At 42.8% G+C, this 20,999-nt stretch overlaps 1 protein-coding gene across 1 annotated transcript in view; it reads left to right on the forward strand.

Annotated features, from left to right (window-relative positions):
* Window positions 1-20,999, forward strand: part of NPAS2 (neuronal PAS domain protein 2) — a 53,585-nt gene that overhangs the window by 6,705 nt on the left and 25,881 nt on the right. Inside the window, exons 3-7 of the mRNA XM_058825219.1 lie at window positions 1,368-1,459; window positions 4,753-4,842; window positions 10,675-10,795; window positions 11,803-11,916; window positions 20,834-20,952. Of these exons, the coding sequence (XP_058681202.1) occupies window positions 1,368-1,459; window positions 4,753-4,842; window positions 10,675-10,795; window positions 11,803-11,916; window positions 20,834-20,952 (536 nt within the window). The remainder of the gene's footprint in view (window positions 1-1,367; window positions 1,460-4,752; window positions 4,843-10,674; window positions 10,796-11,802; window positions 11,917-20,833; window positions 20,953-20,999) is intronic.

The raw sequence follows: 20,999 nt of genomic DNA on the forward strand, positions 1-20,999 counted from the left end.
ATGTGCATTGGCTTTTCCAAGCTACAGATCAGCTGAAAGTATCCTATATTCTGAAACTACTTTAAAAATCTGATGGACTCTTTTTCCTTAGTCTGCTTTTCAAAGCTGTGTGTAAAACCATGGGAGCTGTGGAGAGTTGCTGTGCTGCCAGTGACAGCCCCAAGTGGTGCAGAAAGCAACTCAAATGAGCTGGTAGGAGCAAATGGCTGCATCTCCACTAATACAGCCTGAACAGAGGATTTGATTTCTTTCTTGGTGACAAAATGCACTGACACTTGAAGAACTTTACTGTCTTTAGTATCATTGGTCCATTTGTGTTTCTCTGGCCAGTTTGCCTACGTGCTCTGAATACAGAGCATTGAGTGTTACATGCTCTGGAAGTGTTAATCAACAGGATTAATTAAAGTGCTAATTGTCAGGAGGTGCTGAAAAGAGAAGAGTCTGTGCTCACCATCCCCTCACTACTAGACCTGAGTGAGGGAGCCCTCCTAGAGAAGCAGAGTGAGCAGCAAATTATAAACCAGCTCAAGTTTCTGTAAATTAGAGCTATCCCCCAGAATCCTGTTTGACTCAGAGCTAACATAAATGACTGTTTTCCAAAGGCAAACCAGCAATCCAGTATAGTCCCAATTTCAGTGCAAAGCTGTGAGTTGTTTTCCTGGTGTGTCTGCACTCCTCCATGGAAAGCCCTCCAGGCACAAGCCCTCTGCCACGTGGTCAGGAAAGGACAACAGTGGGGCAGATCTCCTCTTGGGACCTTTTGGGCTGGCAGCACAGGGGACCCTGCCCTCCAGACAGGATTTGGGATGAGATGCTGGAGCTCCATTCCTTCTCCTGGGCTGCCCTGCACCATGTGGCTGAAGGCAGGGAGAGGGTGGTGGCAGTAGCACCAGTGTAAAGTTGCTGCAAATGCTTCTGATTCGCTCTCCTTCTGGAAAACAGAGCAATAGCTCTGCAGTTTGGGATCACAGCCCTTTGGGGCTCCTCTGAAGGAGCTTTCTTGCTGTTCTGTTTGGCACAGAAGCTATAGGCTGAAGCCTCTCTAGCATCCTGATTTTGAAGCTGTAAATTGTAAATAGCAATTGGACACATGCTAATCCTTGCCTTGATTTTAATTTCATGCAAAGTGGTTTTATCTTTTGATCAATACCCCTGTAATGCTGCTTGAGGTCAATAGCCTTGTGAATACAAGCTCCCACTGAAGTCAGTACAAGTTGACTTGAGTAAAAAATGAAAACATTTCAGGCTTGAAAACTGCAATTTTTGAATACAAAGGTTATTTCTCTCTTTTCCTAGCAACTCATATGTAATATTTCAAGATAGAAGTTAATTTGAATTTTAAAGATGTAAATATTCTCTTTGTCTAGAAGTCTCAGCACAGACGGAGATTTCTGAAATTCAGCAGGACTGGAAGCCTTCATTTCTCAGCAATGAAGAATTCACCCAGCTGATGTTGGAGGTAAACATGCACATACACCTTTCCTAATTTTGTCTAGCACTCATGGAAACGCCCATGCATTTAGAACAAACTATCATCTGCCCTTCCAGAAGAGGAGGTTTTGGGAACTGCTGTATTTGACTATCAAGCAGAGGTGTCACCTGTTGCTCTTCCCTCTCAGCAGTACTGTTGCGCTGGGCTGCTGCAGCCTGCAGAACTGTGCAGCAACTCCCAAGGAAAGAAGTTCAGGGCAAAGATTTAAATCACAGGTTTGTTTGTTTTTTTTTTATAAGCAGAGGTGAGGTAAAGGGCACATGGCTGTTTTTCTGCTGTTCTTGGAAGGCGTTGTTAGCATCTAATATTTATGCAAGATTAGCACCTGAAACACAGTGGTGTCGCATCCCTCTAGTGCTAGGTGCTGAACAAGCAGATAAAGCCTGACAGCTCCTCTTGGCTTGATACAGTTGGTGCTTCCACTCAGATTTTCAAGGCCCTTATCAAACACCTCTTATTCTAGCATTTTCCAATCCTAGTTTTTCAATTATAGCATATTCTTTTGATGCTTGGTTCTTTTAATGCTAGCTGGGATTTGAAGGGAGGCAATGCAATGGTGTTTATGTAGGTTCGAAATGAAAAGCAAATGAGTTGCTAGAATGCATTTTTCTCTCTCAGTAATAGCTAGAACTGCCTTTAGCCAGGGTCTTCCCTAATACTAAACACACAGATGTTGCATAGCCCCACAGTGTCCTTTGAGAACAAGCTTCTTCTCCCACAAATGATGTGAACATGGCACATGATCCAGGCTCTGGTGATGGGCAGGGAAGGATGTGGGGAACAACTTCACCACCAAGGAGTGGCATAAAGCCAGAGCACATTGCTGGCTCCCAGAGGCTGGCAGTCCTTTGGCCATTGCAATTTGTTGTGATGAGACTCCCCTGGACTAGTTTTATGAGACACTTTGCTCCCATTGCTCTGACAACTACCCATTTCCATCTCTGTGCACAGGAACTTAACACACATAACTCCTTCAGTCTGCACTGATATATGTCCCTCTGATAACAGTAAATTGACTGTTGTTTTGACAGGTTGGGTCTTTGTTGATTCTACTTGTATGCTACACAATTTTAGATTAAAACAATCACTTTTGGTTTCCCAGCTTATAAATCACCTTCTTGCTACTGTGATTTTCCATGCCCTTCAAGATAACATTGGGTATTGGGATGTCCTGTTGTGACAGATGTTCATCATTCCCTGCTATTTTGCCTTTCTACTAATCTTATTTTATTAGCATGTGGACAAGACTGCTTGAAGTTTTTCCTGTCCTGTTATTAAAAGATGGGTAGGGCTTTTTCTGAGCACTAATTCAAAAGACTCAAGGCATAATTGACTGCAGTAATATATCAGCTTTCCTGAAAATGGCCTTTTCTTACCACATTGAAAAGGCTGTCACCAAATTACAGTGGGCATTAGGCTCTGTTTGTCTGTCTAGGACTGATGCAATAGTAAAACCTTTGAAGATGAAAATGCTCCCTTAATGTTGGAATGTCCAGTTGCAAGTAAATAAAAACAGAGTTATATATGCACACATTAACTTGGTTTTACCACAAAGCTCTGATATGAGTCACTGTGTGTAATTTGCATTGGATATGAAATAAAGACTTGATTTTTTAAAAACTAACAACCTTCACCATAGTAACATGCACGATCCAACTGCCTTGTAAAACTGCTCTCTTCTATGGGTTAACAGCTATCATGCTTTTTTAGAAAACAGCTTGAATGTACTGCACCAAAGAAAAACATATTCTCTGCACCTAGATTAACAAAATCAAACTAACTATAGCAGCTGGAGGGTTTTCAGAGATGCTAAACACTCACTCTTCTACTGGGGTATAAGTTATTGACTTGCTTTTCAAAGGATTGAAGCACCAGCAGATTCCCATTGACTTAAATAGTTGTGGGTGCTCAGCAGTCTCTGGAAAAAGGAACATATGTTTGTGTCTTTATTCAAGGCTTTGTGTTTTCCTTTTTTTTTTTTCTTAACAATTAGCATTTTCCAGTATTCTCAGAATTCTTTCCCTTATTGAAGTCAGCGGGGGGGAAGGATGTGCTGGGGCTTACAAGATCAACTGCAAGTCTGTCTTGGAGGCAGGCCTGGATCTGTGGTATGGTTTAGTAATGCTGCCGTGGCTCTCTGGTCAGGCTGTTTGCAGTACACCTGTCTCCTGAGCAAGTATGGCCCCTGGAGCATTGTCAAACACTGTTCTAATTCAGCTGTGCTTACAGGGCATTTGCTGCTCAAGTACTGCTGCCAAAACTGACTCCAGAACATCGGGGAACTGACAGGAAGGGCCCAGACTTGCTCCACTTGAAGGGTTGGGAGCCTCACTGGTGACTCCCTAATGACAATAGGAAGGTTTTAATATATTATCTGAGCCCCTACTGTTGTGTCTTAATTTTTTGAGATGTTCTCCTTACAGTGATCTGAAGATCATCTAGTTTTATTTCACTCTGAGGAGAATCCCCCCAAAAAAATAAGTTAATCTTGCCTTAGATCTCGAAATCCACCTAGGTTTAATTTTGAGCAAAATTTAGCTCAAAACTTGGCAGCTCAGACTAAAGAGGAGACTCATTTTGAAGGTGAAATTGCTCCCGTGCAGAGGGTGGGGATAAGGCTGACATTTCCCTTCAGTTCTAGGAGTGGAGGGGCTTACCACAAGATGGGACCAAAGTGAGGAAGAAACTCTGCAGAAGGGTGAATTTGTCTTGGAATGAGTAATCTAATACCATGACCTTTAAAATAAATCACTCAATTAAAACTCAGGCTAAGGATTATTTGATCATTTGCATTGCTTTTACTTACATGAAAGCCCAGTAATATACAATGTTACATTAATACAAACTGAGATTTATGGGGTTTGCAGAGAAGTACCATTTTGAGATAGGACTGCATCCTTTCATCGTCCTTTGATATTTACACAGAGCTCAAATGTTCATTTTAATAACTTCCAAGGGATCCAGTCTTAGTCATTTTGCATTATTAAAATGTGTGATTAATTTAAAAACTGAGACATGAAATGTTCCTGTGAGCCCTTTGTTGCTTCAATAGTAGGTTTTACTAGACTACAAAGAGTCTTGTAAAAGTTAAATCAGACTGTAAAATCAGAGAATTACTGTTCTGCAACTTGAGATAACATTCCTACAACTAGATAACAATATGGTGCCGAAGTCAAACTGTTTTGATCCATACTGATGAGATGTCCTGTTTACACCACTCATTCCTATTAAAGCACTCTGCACTTGTCTGTTTTCCTTAGGCATTAGATGGCTTCATCATAGCAGTAACCACAGGTGGAAGCATCATCTATGTGTCTGACAGCATCACACCTCTTCTGGGGCATTTACCGGTGAGTAATTCTGGCACTGCCTTTTCTACTACACATTGTAGAATTGGGCACTGCAGTTGTAGGAGCAGTGTAAAGCAGTGCTGGGGGTGGTGTTTTCCTGAAAATGTGGTGAGGGAGTTTGTCCCTGCATTATGCTGGCTGCTGCTGTTGCTCAGCTCTGCACTATCTCTGTCTGATTCATATCCTTCAGGTTTTTGTTGCTATGAGGCACTTCAGCTTGAAAAAGCTCTGCAGGAATAGTCTGGCCAGGGGAGGGACAGGGTGACCTGGCTGATCTTTTCCATCTCTGATTTTTAAGCTAGCAGAGAATAGCACCAGTGCTGCTGGCAGCCCAGTGAGGAGCTTGTTAAGGGCCTTATTCTGCTCCCAGGGAGGTAAAGGACAAAAACCCCATTGAATCTGGAGTTAGCTGGAGGCTGCTGACAGCTCTCCCTGCAGCTGCCCTGTGCTTTCCCAAGGGGAGCACACTGCTCCCAGGAGCTGCTGTGGAGCCAGTGCTGGTGCAGCCCTGCACCAGTGCAGCTGATGCTCAGCACATTCAGCTTCTTTTGTCTGCGTGCTGCTCCAGGAGACACTCCTGTGCTTTGGCTTGGGCTGGAGGAGCAGGGGAGAGGGACTGCTCCAAACCCTGCTCCTGTTGCTAAGGCTGCTCTAGGAGAAATGGCACAATAATTATGGATTAATCCTCACACTCATTTTTAGTACCCTGGTCTCAAATAAATACATGCCCAGGAGAAAAAATTAGCTGCCAAATCATTATTGTACTACCCCCTGCCATGTTCTTAAGAAAATTACAATTCTCTTTCTCTCATTTAGTTTTTCACCAAATATGCATTATGTTTTTCACCCAGACAAATGTATTTCACAACACTACCTTGCTGGAATAAGAACAAAAATTATTTTCTTCTGAGACAAAAGAACTTGATGAAAGAGCAGCTCCTGGTAAATGCAAAAATATTGCTATGCAACAACAGATTGAACTGAGTCTATCTATTTCAGTTTTCTTTCATCCTCAACAGTTTAGAAGACCAGTACTTGACTATTTTCTGACATTTTCCTCACTTCAAGGGTGGGGAGAGCTCTGTCCTACACACAGGCTGTGGGGTTTTCATACGCTTACTGATCTCCATGAAATTTCCTTGTCTTTCATCATTTGGAGATTTCATTGGTATCCCTTTCAAATACTGATTCTTAGTGGAGATGATAGATCTGCTGAGGGAAAGCATTCCTCTTCGGGAAGACACATTTCAGACCCTGTGCCTGAAGTCTGAAGCCCTGACTGAACATGGATAGATTCAGGTTTACAATTCCTGAGTTGCACCATCAGAAACTGAAGTGGTTTTCTCTCCCAAAGACTTTGTGTTTTGTGTGATAACCTTACATGGTATCCAGCCCAAAATAAGGATAAAGATGGACATTACTTTTTATTTGCACAGAAGCAGCACATGGCAATCCAAGTCAGGGACCAGCCTGACCAGGCTGCAGGTGGAGCAGACCTTGCTGGAGCTGCTGGAGTGGTAATGGTTAACACCAGCCCACACATGCAGAGGGAGCATCCAGAGGCCATAACTGAGTAAGGAATAAAGGCTTCTCCCTGCCCAGGTTGGCAGATCACTATGGCCATGGGCAGGGGCCCAGCTGAGGGTGCTTCTAGTGCACACTGGATATTTTAGTCTTCCTCTGTCCTTGTCGTTTGGTTTTTTTAAGTTTTAAAACTGATCAGAGTGCTATCTGGAAAATCTATGTGGCTCATTTTGTTTACCTTGAGGATCTATTTGTAAGCTAAATTCAGTCACTGCTTGAGGGACAAAATACCAATTCTTTCTACTCTGTGGCAACAGGGAAAAAATACTCTGAAAATCTTCTGCCTTGAACAATGAAAAGAATGCAAAACTGGGCAAAATGCAGAGCGGGCACTCTGAGGCCTCCTGTTAATAAAACTGATGTATATTCTTTTTTCATTAAAATCATGAAAGTTCCAGTGCTGAGAACAAATATATCCGGTTCTCTTTAACACAGTTTCCCATACTTCCATGGAAAATTTTCAGACACAAACTTCCCCTGTTGTAATTCTAAATTTTTTTTTTTATGAGGTCTGGAGACTACTTGTAGAGTCAGTTGAGATGGAGAGATCTAGCTCACATAGTAAGGATGACTAACTGAAATGAACTCATTGAAATCTGATCACAACTCAGCATTTGCCAGTCAGATGGCACACTATGACTCCAAGAATATGCAATCTCTTGGGAGGGGTCCTCCCTGTCCCTTCTTGCCTGCTTTTCCAGAAGGTCCCTGGCAGGGTTGAGATTTCTCCTCAGGGGCTACCCAGTGAAACTCAAGGAGCTGCTCTGCTGTGTTGGGTGCTTAAGGCAAACCTCAGGGTGGAAGAATCCAGGACATGGCACCTTACAGTGTGCAGAAGTTAATCATGCTGTGTTGCTGTTACAGGGTAGCAGTGGGAATCAGTGCAGGACATACAGGTTCATACAGGGGCCAAATCCCAGCACACAACTGCATAGCCATCTTTATTTTTTGTATTGATGGGAAAGAAACCCATCTCATTTGCAGCCCTCCACCACCCCTTTCCTAGTCACCATGTTTGCTTAGATCCTTTGATTTTTTTCTCCCTGCAGCAAGAATTTTTCCACCTAACCACTACCCCCATTCCACAGTAAAAGCAATGAAATTATGAGGGAGTTCCATTCTGGAGTACAGCTGTTTTGTTGAAACTGCAGAAATATTTTAACTATGCATCCCATTATTGCAGAACTTGATGTATTGTGTTTAGAGCAGACCAGCATCCATGTAGGCAAAGGTGTTCTTTGCCTGCCTTAGCTTTCAGGAGTAAATACTCCAAAGCTTTGCTTAGCAGCTCCCATAGATGTGAAGATGCAGAGTAGATTCCAGGCTTAGCAGCATAATTGTGCATTAACATAGTTCATCTAACAAGTCTACCCACAGTCACTGTAGTTGATCTTTTGTCTGCTTTGCCTATCTCATTCAGCAATACTCTGGCTGTCTCAGACAGTGGCACAGAACTGCTCACTACAGAATAATTAGACAGCGCTGCAAACCATTCCCCTCCAAGTGATCCATTTTTATCACTGATGGTCAAATTTTATCAGTAGAATCAGGTCAGAAAAGACCTGCAAAATCAAGTCCAACCTTTGACTTAATACCGCCATGGCCACTAAACCAAAGTGCAATGTCCTCTCATTTTTTGAACCCTTCCAGGGATGGTGATTCTGCCAACTTTCCTGGGCAGCCTCTTCCCATGCTTAATCACTCTTTCATGAAGAAGTTTTTTCAGATGTCCAGCCTGAGCCTCCCCTGATGCAGCTTGAGTCCATTTCCCCTTGTCCTGTCACCGGTTGCCGGGGAGAAGAGACCAACCTCCACATCACCAAAACCTCCTTTCAGATAGTTTTAAGAGTATGATAAGGTCTCCCCTGAGCCTCCTTTTCTCCAGGCTAAGCAATTCTAGCTCCCTCAGCTGGTCCTTGTAAGACCTGTGCTCCTGACCCTTCCCCAGCTCTGTTGTCCTTCTCTGGAACACTGCAGCACCTCAGTGAGATGAATTGAGCAGCCCAGAACTGGATGCAGCACTCGAGGTGTGGCCTCACCAGTGCTGAGTACAGGGCACAATCCCTGCCCTGCTCCTGCTGGCCACACCATTGCTGATCCAGGCCAGGTCACCATTGGCCTTCTTGGCCACCTGGGCACTGCTGGCTCATGTTCAGCTGCTGTGGACCAGCACCCCCAGGTCCTTTTCCACTGGGCAGCTTCCCAGCCTCTCTGCCCCCAGCCTGTAGCACTGCCTGGGGTTGTTGTGGCCCAAGGGCAGGATATGGCTCTTTGCCTTGTTGGACCCTCATACAGGTCTCAGGTCTTTGATCCAGTCTGTCCAGATCCCTTTGCAGAGCTTATCTGTTTCACCACCTACCTTTTTGCCATGACATCAGATGTCTGCTCTTTGGGTGTGGTGCAGAATTAGCTATGAACAGCTTGCTTGGCATTTTCCACAGTTCCAGTGAGACAGTGGAATATTTGCTTCCATCTCTCTGTTTGACTTAGCAATGTATTCTGGGTTGACATATTGATTCAAGAGCATTGTTGAAGTCTTGATGTGTACAAGATCCAGAAGTTCTGTTCTGTGCACTGTTTTACTGGTGTGCCAGACCTCTGCAAGAGGTGAGTTTGGAATTGGAGCTTGGTCACAGTATGGAGACAAAAGGTTTCAGTTAGAGGAGTAGTGATGGCTCACATCTAGTTTTCCTGCAGTTACTGCAGAGTAGATGGGAGATTAATTAACCTGGTGGTATCATTATCATTTACAGGAAAAAAAATTCTGAAATTGCACCTAAGCCTTAAACAGAACTCACCAGTGCAGTTTCCAAAGGCTCTTTCTTCATATGCACAGCAAAAAAATTACATGAAACAATGTACTATATTTTGTGAAGTATAGTATGTGTATATAGAAGTGTGTATGTAAGTATTTATACATACATAAAAAACCTTTATCACATACTGTATCAGTAGGATTCACATTAATAAGATATAAACTAAAGCCACAAAAATAACTTTTGATTATTCTTCACAACAGGAATATTCAAGTAATGAGCATATATAATACTTACAACTGAATCATCTAAAGTGATATATTCTTGTTAAGGTGTGTGTATAAAGCATAGCACTCTGGTTTTTAAAGTCTGCTCAATGAGTTTCACCACTCTAAACAGGAATTCCACACAGAAAAGCTAGCATGAATAGAAAGCAGATGGAAACCAAAGCACAATATTACACAAATAATGATGGTTAATAACTTGCCAGTCTCATACACAGCTTACATGTTTTCAGCATGAGTGTACAGTCTGATAGAAGCTGCTCTGATGACACACAAAGCTGTGTCAGTGTGCCAGCTCAGCCTGAGGTAGTCTCAAGTGGGACAGATGTAAGTTGATGCCATTGGAGGGTCAGTTTATCTCAGGCTTCCTTTCAGAGGCACTCTGTTGGGTTAGTCACCACACTGGGCACAGGGACACCTTCCTCTTGGCAGCCCATGACAGACTCATTGTTGTCTCCACCCTGAGCCAGCCATGGCCTTTTACACAAATCCATCTCCTCTTTCCATTCCCAAATCTTACTTCCTAGATTTTGGATCATGGGGCTGGAGGCACATGGACATTCAGCTCATGGCTGGCCAGAGGCAGGACTTGGTGGCACTGTGAAGTTCCCCTCCCTGGAGACTAACTGCTGTAAAGTCATGTCCAGACGTGGAAGTCGCCTTCTCCCTGCTCCCACCTGCCAGGATGCAGGAAATGGGGAACCACACCTGCCACCCCAAGGGCATTTCCCCGGAGCTGAGGGGATCCCCCCAGGAAAGGGCTTGATCTGGGACTGACCTGGCTGACTCAGGATGACTCCCAGCCTCACTGCTCCTGCAGGTCAGGCTCTGTCAGGGAGAGAACAAATTCCAGTGATCCGCAACAGGCCTGTACATGGAGCTTAGTAGCACTATGGGGAGCCAGACACCCTTTTCCAGCCCTCTCCCAGGTCTCATCATTTAATTGCACGGACATACCTGCTGCATCTGATGGTCTCTGAGAAACACTGAATATTGCTGATTGCTGAGACTTAATTGATGACCAGCCCACAGGGAAGTGGCCACTCAGTTTGTCCAACAGGTTCCTCCTCTGTTTTAGAGTACCTGGAAATCAGTGAGGAAACTCCTGTCAAATGCCACAGGCTTTGTATCACATCTTGTTGCACATCTCTGCAAGTGTTGCTTGTTGTGATATTTCTGTTTGTCTCAAAACTTATTTCTCTTTGCAGTGTGATGTCTTGGATCAGAATTTGTTAAACTTCCTCCCAGAACAAGAACACTCAGAAATTTATAAGATGTTATCTTCTTGTATGCTTATGACAGATTCTGCCTCATCTGATTACCTAAAAAGTAAGTTTCATTTTATCTTCTCTAGTAAATGAAAAAGCACAGGCAGGATAAAAAATTTTCTCACAGAAAGAGTTTTTTATGTGATGTGCATTAAAAAATTAGGTTCATAGCCTTTCAAAAAGATCTTGCCACCTGGAATGACCCTTTGGTTCTATTTTTAAATGAAACTCTTTGCCTTTATTTTACTAGGCTAAGACTACTTGCAGTTATGTTAATTATTAAATATCATATCATTTGAGACAGCTAAGAAAAATAGGTTAGCTGATGGAAATTGAGAGTTCGCCTGAGACAAATCACATCTTAATTGATATTTCAGCCTGTTCAAGTAAGATGTTGTTCAGAGATCAGCTAATGTGGCGTAACTTTGGTTTGCCTTACAGTCAAAAAAACCCTCTAAAACTATTGCAATTCTTTTTCCAATTGAAATTTGATTTCCTTGGAAATGTTTTTACTTCCTCAGCCTTACTCACTCTAGGAGGTAAGATGCAGAAAACCAAAAAAGACACAATAATGTAAGATGTACAGCTGCCCAATCTACTGTATCATACAAAACCTGCAGCTGAAAGCTAATATGCCCAAGTTAATTTAATAGATGTTTTGAGGTAATTAAGCATAGTTTTCCAACACAGGATGTAGAACAGCTGTGAGTTGTGAGGAGCCTAAGCAGAAAAAAGCAGTAAGTGAAGGACCCAGTTCTGTCTGTGGCTGCACTGAGGCTGTGGCTGTGTAACTCCTGTGATGAGGTGTGTCACAGAAGGGCAAGTCTCCAAGCTGTCCCCGAGCTGCAGGCACGCCTGGGCACAGTGCTGAGCAACCTGCATCCCTGCAAGGCTTTCTTGCAGAGCCTCTGCTCCTGCAATGTATAGCACATTGGTGTTTGAGACTCCTGAGAGGTAGCAAGCTGATCTTGTGCTGCCAGTTGCAAGATTGGGGTTGGAAGACACCATTGGTTGTGTTTAGCTGAAATAGTATATTTATTTCTTCTTCTTCTTCTTTTAACAATCCAGCTGACAATGAACTAGAGTTTTATTGTCATCTTCTGAGAGGAAGTTTGAACCCAAAGGAATTTCCAACATATGAATACATAAAATTTGTAGGAAATTTTCGGTCTTACAGCAATGGTAAGCTTTAATTGTTGTATAAATGTTCCTTTAGCTGTGTAAAATAAAATATAAGTATTGCTCCATTGAACAAGACAGGCTTTTAACTGACAGAACTATTTTTACATTACGGGATAAATTTTGCTTCTCACGGATCTCATGGCTGAGTTGCAGTAGCTGGATGAATACATGTGATGAGTGAAATTGTGTTAGTTGCTTTTGTTACTGCCCTTCACTTGCAGTGATCCTGGACTCTGGGTAAGTTTGCAAATAATGACAGGTTTAGATGAGGGTTTATTTGTGCTCACTGATACTGTGTGCTAAGACCCCACCTATTAGCAAAATTATAATCTTGCTGCCTTATCTGCTGGTTTACTTTAAACACAAATTCCATGCCAGAACTGATAACCTGCCAAATCTGTCTTCTTACCCTTCTCTGCAAAATCCTGGGGAAAGGCAGCAGTGCCACGTTTCATCAGAATGGCTGTGGACACTGCCACCCATCTCCCTCTCCAGCTGCCATTTTGCATTCCTCTCCAGCACTGCAGAACCCACTACTCTCCAAAAAAAAGGGAAAGACATGCAGTCAGCATAGTCACTAATGCACCACAGTCAGTCCAGGGAAACCATCTTTCAAGGGGTGTAGAGCAGATTTCCACCTCACCCATTCTCTAACAAACAGATTGCTGCACGGCCATTAGTGTCAGAAATGAAATACTCTTTTATTTCTTTCCTTCTCCTGCCTGCCCAAGTTTGCTTTAGTTACTTGCCTGACTGAACTCCAGAGTGGCATTTCCAAAGTTGCTGGTATTGTTCCAAATAGGTCATCCTCTGCAAAAAAATTCCCCACCGTGCTTTCCAAAAACTGCACGCCACGCTGTGAAAAAAAATGTCCCTGTCCCCATTTAACTTTCTGCTTTTGCTCCACATGACTAGAATAGAAACCTACGTGCAGGATGGAGATATGTATTTCTTGTTTGGTGCCATCTGATTTGAGGCTCTATTTGTATAAAAAAATGTAGCTGCCTGTATGCTTTCTAGTTTGAATGAAGTGAAATGCGCCTGCCTGACAGACGCGCACACCAAGCTGTTCTGTTTTCTAGAGCAGAAACCGGATTTCAGGTGCTGACTCATAAGGATGCATTTCTACCAGGGGAATTTCTGATCCATTTTCTTCAAGGATTTTCAGCCCTTTATTTTAGCCTGACATTAATATTGCCCCCTTACCCGTTAGGATTTCACATCCCAACTATTTCATCAGTGGCTATTTCTCAGAAAAATGATAAAACTTACATTACAGATATCTTCCCTGGCTTACTGCATGGAAACTAAATGGGAACATATTGATTTCAGAAGACACCAAATCATTTTCCAAAGACCCCGTCTTAATAGCTTTCAAACAAGTCATGTGCTTTCTTCTTCACATTTTTCCCCCTTTGTGCCACTTTTTTCTAAATCTTCACTTTATTTTGTCTCTTCCACTTTCTTCCCGTCTCTGCTGCAGCCTGACCCTCTGGTTGAAGGGAGGGGCAGCCTTACCTGGCTCTGTGAGATGGTGCCTCCTGGCCCCTTGCCATCTGACTTTAGTTTCACCAGTTCAGTGCAGAGCCTGATGGAAATGCCTCACCAAGTGCATGTCCAGCACTGCTCCCCTTTGGCTGGGAGTCACTCCCATGGCTGCCTCCCAGCAAGGGTGGAAGCGAGTGCCCTGGACTCAGATGTAGCAGCAGCAAACTGTTTGCTTGGGAGCTGATACCCTTGGCTTACAGAGTGAGCAGCCAGACGAGGGTGCAGACCTCCAGAGTGGCTGTCCTTGGATCCACTGGGCTCCTTGCACCAGCCAGCTGCACCCTGAGCAAGGCACAGGAGAATCAGCTCAAGTGAGCACCATAGGAATGCTCCACCCTTTGGGGAAGCCACGCAAGGGCTGGGGGCAGGCACCTGTGCTTTGGCACAGGGACTTGTGGCACAAACAACTCCAAGCATCTGGTGGGTGCAGGGGTGGGCTGGATTCCTGCCTCTGCTTGGCCCACAGTTACCAGGCACCATCCCCCAGCCCATGTTCCTCGGGGCTGTCACCTATTGGGCCTGACAGCAATTGCCCTCTTTTCCTCCTGTTAAATAAATACCCATTCTCCAATCATCCATCCTCCAGGTGTGAGGGCAAGTGGGCAAGAGAGAAAGTGGTGACAAGGGTGGTGGGAGAGACACATCACTCAGGGCAGCATTTGTCCTATATGCATAGGATCAGCTGGCCCCAAAGCCTGCTTTTTGGAGATGTTTGTGAAGGAGGGATTCTAAGCTAAAGATAAGAAAAGACTTAGCTGGGGGAGAAAGACAGAAATTGCAAATTAGGCTTAATTAGCAGGAGACATTCCTTATGAATGTACTGAAGAATGTTTTTCCCTGTAGCTTTTCACAGCAGTGGAAGTGTGAGCATGTTTTTACACATGGGAGACTGATACAGGATGTTCCTTAAATACAAATCCTGCCATTCCTTTTTAGCCACCCAATGCAAACTCCTGCCTTTGTTTCCAATGCTTTGCTGAGCGTACTCTGAGCCCACTCAGCCTGCCTGTTCCTGCCACAAGGATGCCAGAGCCTCTATGGCCAGGGAAGTTCTTTTATCCCTGGGCACATTATATCCTGTCAGGATACTTAGCTATTCTGTTGTCATTAATGTAGAGTCTTGCAGGAGTAAATCTGTCTCCATGCCTTGTCATTTAACTTTTGCTGATGTTTTTAAGAACTGGTAGGTCCTACTTCACCCTCCTTAACAGAAATGTCACTATCTTTATTCTACTTCCACATAGCCTTTTATGTAACCTCTTTTGAATTATCATCTCCTTAGGCTTATTTTATTATTGCTCATTACTCATACAGTGTTGGTGCTTGGGGCAAGGAGGTCATGCCTGTGAGTCCCCAGTCACCTTGCCCCCCTCCCTCCTCCTTTATGCCTTCCCCCTAATCTCATTGTTGACTTCTGGCTGAGAACATCATATAGGGATGGGTTTGAATGGATTAATTTGAAGGATTGCAGCTTAGAAAGCCAGTTAGGAGCTTAGCTTCTCTCCCTAACTTTAATGGGAGCTCTGAGGCTTTAAAGGCCGTCGTACTGAGATGCCAAAGATAATTTTTTTCATGCTGAAGTAGGACAAATACCTGATATCTGCCAAGGTGACTTGTCACCAGAATTGCTGTCAGGGAGCCAAATCACACACAGTCTACATTGAACCCATGCTACTCCCACAGAGGAGCAGTCACTGGCATCTTCACTGATCCCAGAAGAGGCAAGGACATGCATACACAGGGCTCAGAAATTGCCCAGGAAAGCTCTCACAGTTCACAGCAGGCATTCTGTCTTTCAGGAGATCACTGTCCCTGGAGCTCCTAGGGTCAGCTACAGCTGTGGTCTAGAGGAGCTACACAGCCCAGTGCCAGGGTTAGCAAGAGCAGGCACACTTTGGCTGGTCCTGAGGAATCTGTACTCTGCAAACCCTGCTGCAGAGCATTTCTGCTGCTGTATCTGCACCAGGGATGTGACATGAGCTGCCTGCACATGAGTGAATCCCCATTGCACTGGCTGTGCCCAAGTGAGAGCAGCTGACCAGTGAGACAGCAGTGCAAGCTGTGCAGAGTGCTGCATGAGTCACTGCCTGTGCTAAATCAAATACAAGAGATTTGATTTTCCATTTGGGAGGATTATATAATCATCATTAATTAAGCTTCAATGAGAAAAGCAGGACTGTAACCTGATGTGAAGATTCAGTAGTCCCATGAGAGGAAAGGAGGTGGCCCACGGGCCACTCAGACGAGGAAGGTGGAATTCCTTTTTGCTTCTGTGAGAAATGCCTACTTGCTGTCAGATCACTAGGGTTGGTTCTGGTTTATTTGTAAATAGGAACTCTGTCCAGTATTTTTATATATTTCAGGTTCTGGGTCTGTAGCCCAGATTTTAACGAGAGTCATGAAGGGAGCTCACATCTGAGGGAGCCAAGTGCATCACTGTACCTATTAACCTGTAGTACCTGGTAAGAGAGAGAGTCATATCAGCATCACCAATCAATAATACAGTGGCTCTCACCCAGTCTTGCCTGAGGGCTGAGGGGGAAGGCAGGTAATGAAGGTAACTCTCCCCAAAAGTCCAAGGAAGTGCTCGGCTCCAGTATAAAATGTCAGATCGAGTGAGAATACATTATTTTAAAAGCCGCTTAATAGCTCACTCAGATAAGAAATGATAAGATGGGTTGGATTTATTCCTCCTGTGAAAATTGTTTGTAATTTGTAAACACACAAAGATCTCTCGTAATTATATATCCAAATATTGGCTCTGGTATCCTCTTTCTGAAGTGACACACTTGCTTAAAAACTCCTGAAAGGGACAAAACTAGAGTCTTCCCTTTCAAAGAGTTAATCAATATTAAAAAGGACCACCAGCATCTTTTAAGTGATAGATCTGTCCTTTCATCCAAAATCCCTGAAGCTTTTCTCTTGAAGAAGTAGATAAGCATTATGTGAAAAGAGTTCCTAATCAAGTAATGTAATATTATAGTGGAATTTAAAATTGTGCATTTTTATTCCCAATTACATGGAAACTCAGGAAGTATCTGGTTACTGAATGCTAATAATGGAAGATACTCTACTGTTAGCTGATACATCTCTCAGATATAATAATAAGCATCAAGAAAATTACTATGTTGAGGAGGAAAAAAGTCTTAACTTCCAGAAAAATTAATTGCATCTGAATTAATTTTTAAAAGAAGTAAACAGTTCATACAGAAGATACATTGATCTTGAGCCTCCATACGTATGTGCTGAAACAAGAATAACTCAATCCAAAATGAATATTTTGATCAGAACCAAGAGCCACATATTATTACTTGCTATTAACAATATCATAGAAGCTACAGCTAACCATATGCAGCACTCCTGCTAGGCTCTCTGCGCAAAGAAAAGACACCATTCCTGTTCTAAGGAATCTGCTTGGCATTCATATCACACATATCATACCATTCATATCATTCAGCACAGGATGGCCAGGGGAGAAACAGGAGGAGGAAAGAGGAGAGAGTAGATCAAAGTGGACAGGTGATGTATGGACAGTGTCACTGTTACTCATCTACATGACTCCTGAGAGCAGTCTGGCTTGCCACCAGCACTTTGGATTTCTTCATTATATCTGTTAATTGCCAAATATTCTGTTCATCTGAGGCCTGAATTAATTTATATGAAACAAATTTGATTTTATTCTGGTCTGTTTGGCTTGTATTTTTTGAAATCACTGTTCAGTTTGTTTGACAGTCACTAAGTCTGGTTCTTTAAATATTAACATCTCTTGACAAACTAGGAAGGAGGGATTTCTTCTTTCAAATGGCATAAGCAGGAGGTTTGCTATCTTAGGAAGATTATGTTTTACACATTCCAAGCTGAAGAAAGATGACCGAGCAACTGACTGCTGTACTATTATTAACTGAATAAAGTGGCATCTGGGGTTTTTAAAACATGTTTTCATTCACTTCATATGGCATGATTTCTCTCCCTAAGGATAAAAATCCTTTTGCCTGTAATAGCAAAGGGTTTGGTTCCTTTTGTACTTTATTTATTTGTAACTTTCTGTTCTAAGTGTCCTGGTCTTTAAAAAAAATAAACAAAAGAATAATCAAAGAAATATCTCTGTATAGGTAAATCAGTTTCTTTGTGTCTTACAAGATACTTGCAGGTATTTAGTACTTCTAGAAAAAGAATTTTGTGGTACTCTAGGGGCAACAGGCATGATAGGTTACCACAAAAACAATTAAAATTCACACTAAGGAGCATCAGCTAGCTGATGTATATGAGACAACTGTTTCACCTTTCTGATGATGTATTTAGCTTTGTCACATGACCTTCAGATTCCTTACTCAATATATTTTATCCTGATTATTTAATTGTGAAACACACAGGTCTTCACTTACCCAAGCCCACCTGTTTATGGCGAGCCTAACATTTTTCATTAGGCATCTTCTGACAAAAACACTCCAAGCCCTATATTTGACTGATAAATCTTAATATCTGCAAAGCCTCAGGCTTCATCCTCTATTTTCTGTTCCACTGTTTTTCTGTGGTGCTTTCAGAAAGTTCACTACTGAACCACCTCAAGGTATTGTGTTTCTTTTGAAGAGACTTGGAGAGTCATAAGGTATGATTTTTCAGAAGGCTTTTTTAAAAGGTTATACCAGGATTGTATTTTTTAAAAAATTTATCTAATGACCTCTTTTTTTAACTACACTTCAAAATTCATCAACCAAAAAAGGTTGAAATTCACTGACCAGCTGCAAAAGCAGAGCAAAGCAGGCTGTGCAGATAAAGCTGTGGAAAGAAAAGATACCAACAGCCAAAGTCAGGCAGCAAAATAATTCAGAAGCAAATGTGAGTGGTTTTTTCCTTTCAGTTATTGTAGTTGTCATTTTCAGATGGAGATGTACTTGACAATGTAGTGGCTACCTGCTTGCTTCATTGAGGCTTTTAATGCTGTGGACTTTGTCAAAGGCAGCTGAGTATGAGATGGCACAGTAGCTGTTCAAAGACAGGATAACATCCAGCCAGGCCAGCTGTGTCTCATCTCTTTGGGCTTATTCGTTCACTGCTGCTTAAGTTCATAATTTCCAAATGTTGTGAGGAAATCCCAAATTGCTGCCTAGCTGTCCTACACAATAATTATTACCCTCTTACTACTGCATTTACCTGTTGGAAATAGAATCCTATTTTGTAAATGCCACATTCAGGGATGTATTCTGCTGCCTTCTGGGAATATGTCTCCGGCTCATGGCTGTTTACATCCAGCAGCTGACATAAAAAAGCCATCTGCTCTCTTTCGTGTGACTCAGTCTCCGCTCCCTTCTACAACTGGTGTCATTTGCAAGCCCATGGTTCGCTAACTAGGTTAACTTATCATACCTGTATCTCAGAGGCTAAATGTGCGTATCTTGTTTTCATATCTTAGAGCCCAGACTGCAAAAATTTGCTACTGAACTTGGCTATTACAAAGAGAAACAGCCCCACTGATTTCAAATGTCTCAGCATACTACATAGCAAGCTCAGAAGTAACTTTTCTCAGTGCCCGTAATGTGGGTTTATAGCATTCCCATTAATTTTTAAATGGGACCAACTACAGAAATCAACAGACTTGCACAAAATTCTAATATCAGAGATGGATCAATAACTCTTTACTTAGGCTACTCGTGTGTCCTGTAGAACTTAACTCTTCTTCTTTTCAGCTTTTTGTGTTAATAATCACATAGAAGCCCACATATATACACATAACTCCAGGATCAGAATGGGAACACATATTCCTAGGGCGTCCTGAGAGCACATGTGCTCTGCTGGTGAAAGGAGGAGAATTTTGCCCATAGTTTTTCTCTCTATATCCAGTTAGCCATGCCCTCCAGTCTCAACTATGAGAGAGGACTTTATCTCTGGGGATGTTCATATCTGTGCCGTCTTCTCAGATAAAGAACTTTTCTCTTCTTTTTTGGTGTAATATATATTGTACACGCAGTGGCCTAAATCATTTAATCACAGGTGTGAATTCCACTCAGAATACTTTCTTTTCTGTCTCATACCCTGTTATCTTTGTTACCAGTAATGCATCAATATTCTCAGGCTTTTAATAGGTTGAATTGGGTTCCAAAAGCACATGTGATCACTTGAGACTTCTTCCATCTCTGCAATTTGTGATAGTGAATGAAATCCCAGTGCAGAAGCACCCCAGGATAAAAATGGCTTGTTATCTTCTCCCCATATAGATACAAAGCTCTTAAATTTCACAGTAATGCTTTGCCCTGTGCAGAAGAGCTAAACTGTTGAAACTTCATGATGGATGTAGGGACCTAATAGTAAGGAAAGAGAGTTTCATGTTAGTTTTAATCCCTGGTAGCATGAAATTAGCTCACATTGGTGAACTCTGGTTGTTAGCTAGGACCTTCTCTGCCCCCATGGGAGGAAGTCAGCCAGGCAGGGCAAGAATCCAGCCCAGTTCCCACTGCAGCCTGGCACACCATTTTCTTTCATAGCTGTGGGAGTGGGATTGCCATCTCTAAACTTGAACTTGGAGGAATAATTTGCATTATGTCATTCTAACATGGGACTGTGGGCTGGTTTTCAGCAACATGTCCTTTTGGCAATGTATCTCTGTGGCAGGAGGTGCTAGTGGGCTCTCAAAGCAGTTGAAGCCATGCAATCATGAAAGACACAGGCAAAAAGCATATACAAAATGTGTAACCACATCACATCCAGTTTTTCCCCCTGCCCGGTGCTGGAGGACGCAGCAGGCCTTCTGCAGACTCGCCAGATGTGCCCATCTCTGCAGGCCAGTGCCATACATGGGGTCCCTTCTTCTTTAAAACAAGGAGAGCTTGAGCATACTGGGGACAGTTCTTTCCATGCAGAAGGGGAAGGCATTCTTCAGCAGCCAAGAATCACAAGCATCCTCTTGCTAGTTTGATGAAGCCTCCCTGGCTGTGGGCCCCCGTGTTCTGCCATTGATGACTTGACGAACTCTCTTGAGCTTCCTCCTTTGCCAACACTTTTTTTCACTGCATCATGGAAGTTACAGCACCAGGCACGCTGCAGAATGTATTTTTTTTCCTTGTGATTGGTGAAAAAGAGCAATTGGATGCGTGGGGTTTCTTTCCAGAAAACTGGTTTATGCTCTGTAATAAGGTTTGGCCTTATTTTTATCAGGATTAACCTGTAAAATTCATATTTGAAGTTAAGCTCTGATGCCTTTCTGCCTAACATGACTGACTTGGATTTAAATATATGCATATCAGCTTTAAAAGCTTTTAGAGCTCTTCTCTGAATAAAAATAGTATTAGTACACTTGGAGTGTGCAAAATATTCAGGGAGAGCGAATCTTTTATGAGGCATGACTCCAGGTCCCATTTTTTTCCCTAACTAGTGCCTAACTCCACTTGCAATGGCTTTGATGAGGCTGTCCCAAGGGCTTACAGAGCATCCCCAGGAAAGCAGATCTGCTTTGTGGCAACAGTTCGCTTGGCAACACCTCAGTTTTTAAAGGTAAGTGCTCACCCTGGGTGCCGTGCATCCCAGAACTTCACTAAAAA

This window comes from Ammospiza caudacuta, chromosome 2 (genome assembly GCF_027887145.1).
Source record: "Ammospiza caudacuta isolate bAmmCau1 chromosome 2, bAmmCau1.pri, whole genome shotgun sequence".
NCBI classification, from domain to species: Eukaryota; Metazoa; Chordata; class Aves; order Passeriformes; family Passerellidae; genus Ammospiza; species Ammospiza caudacuta.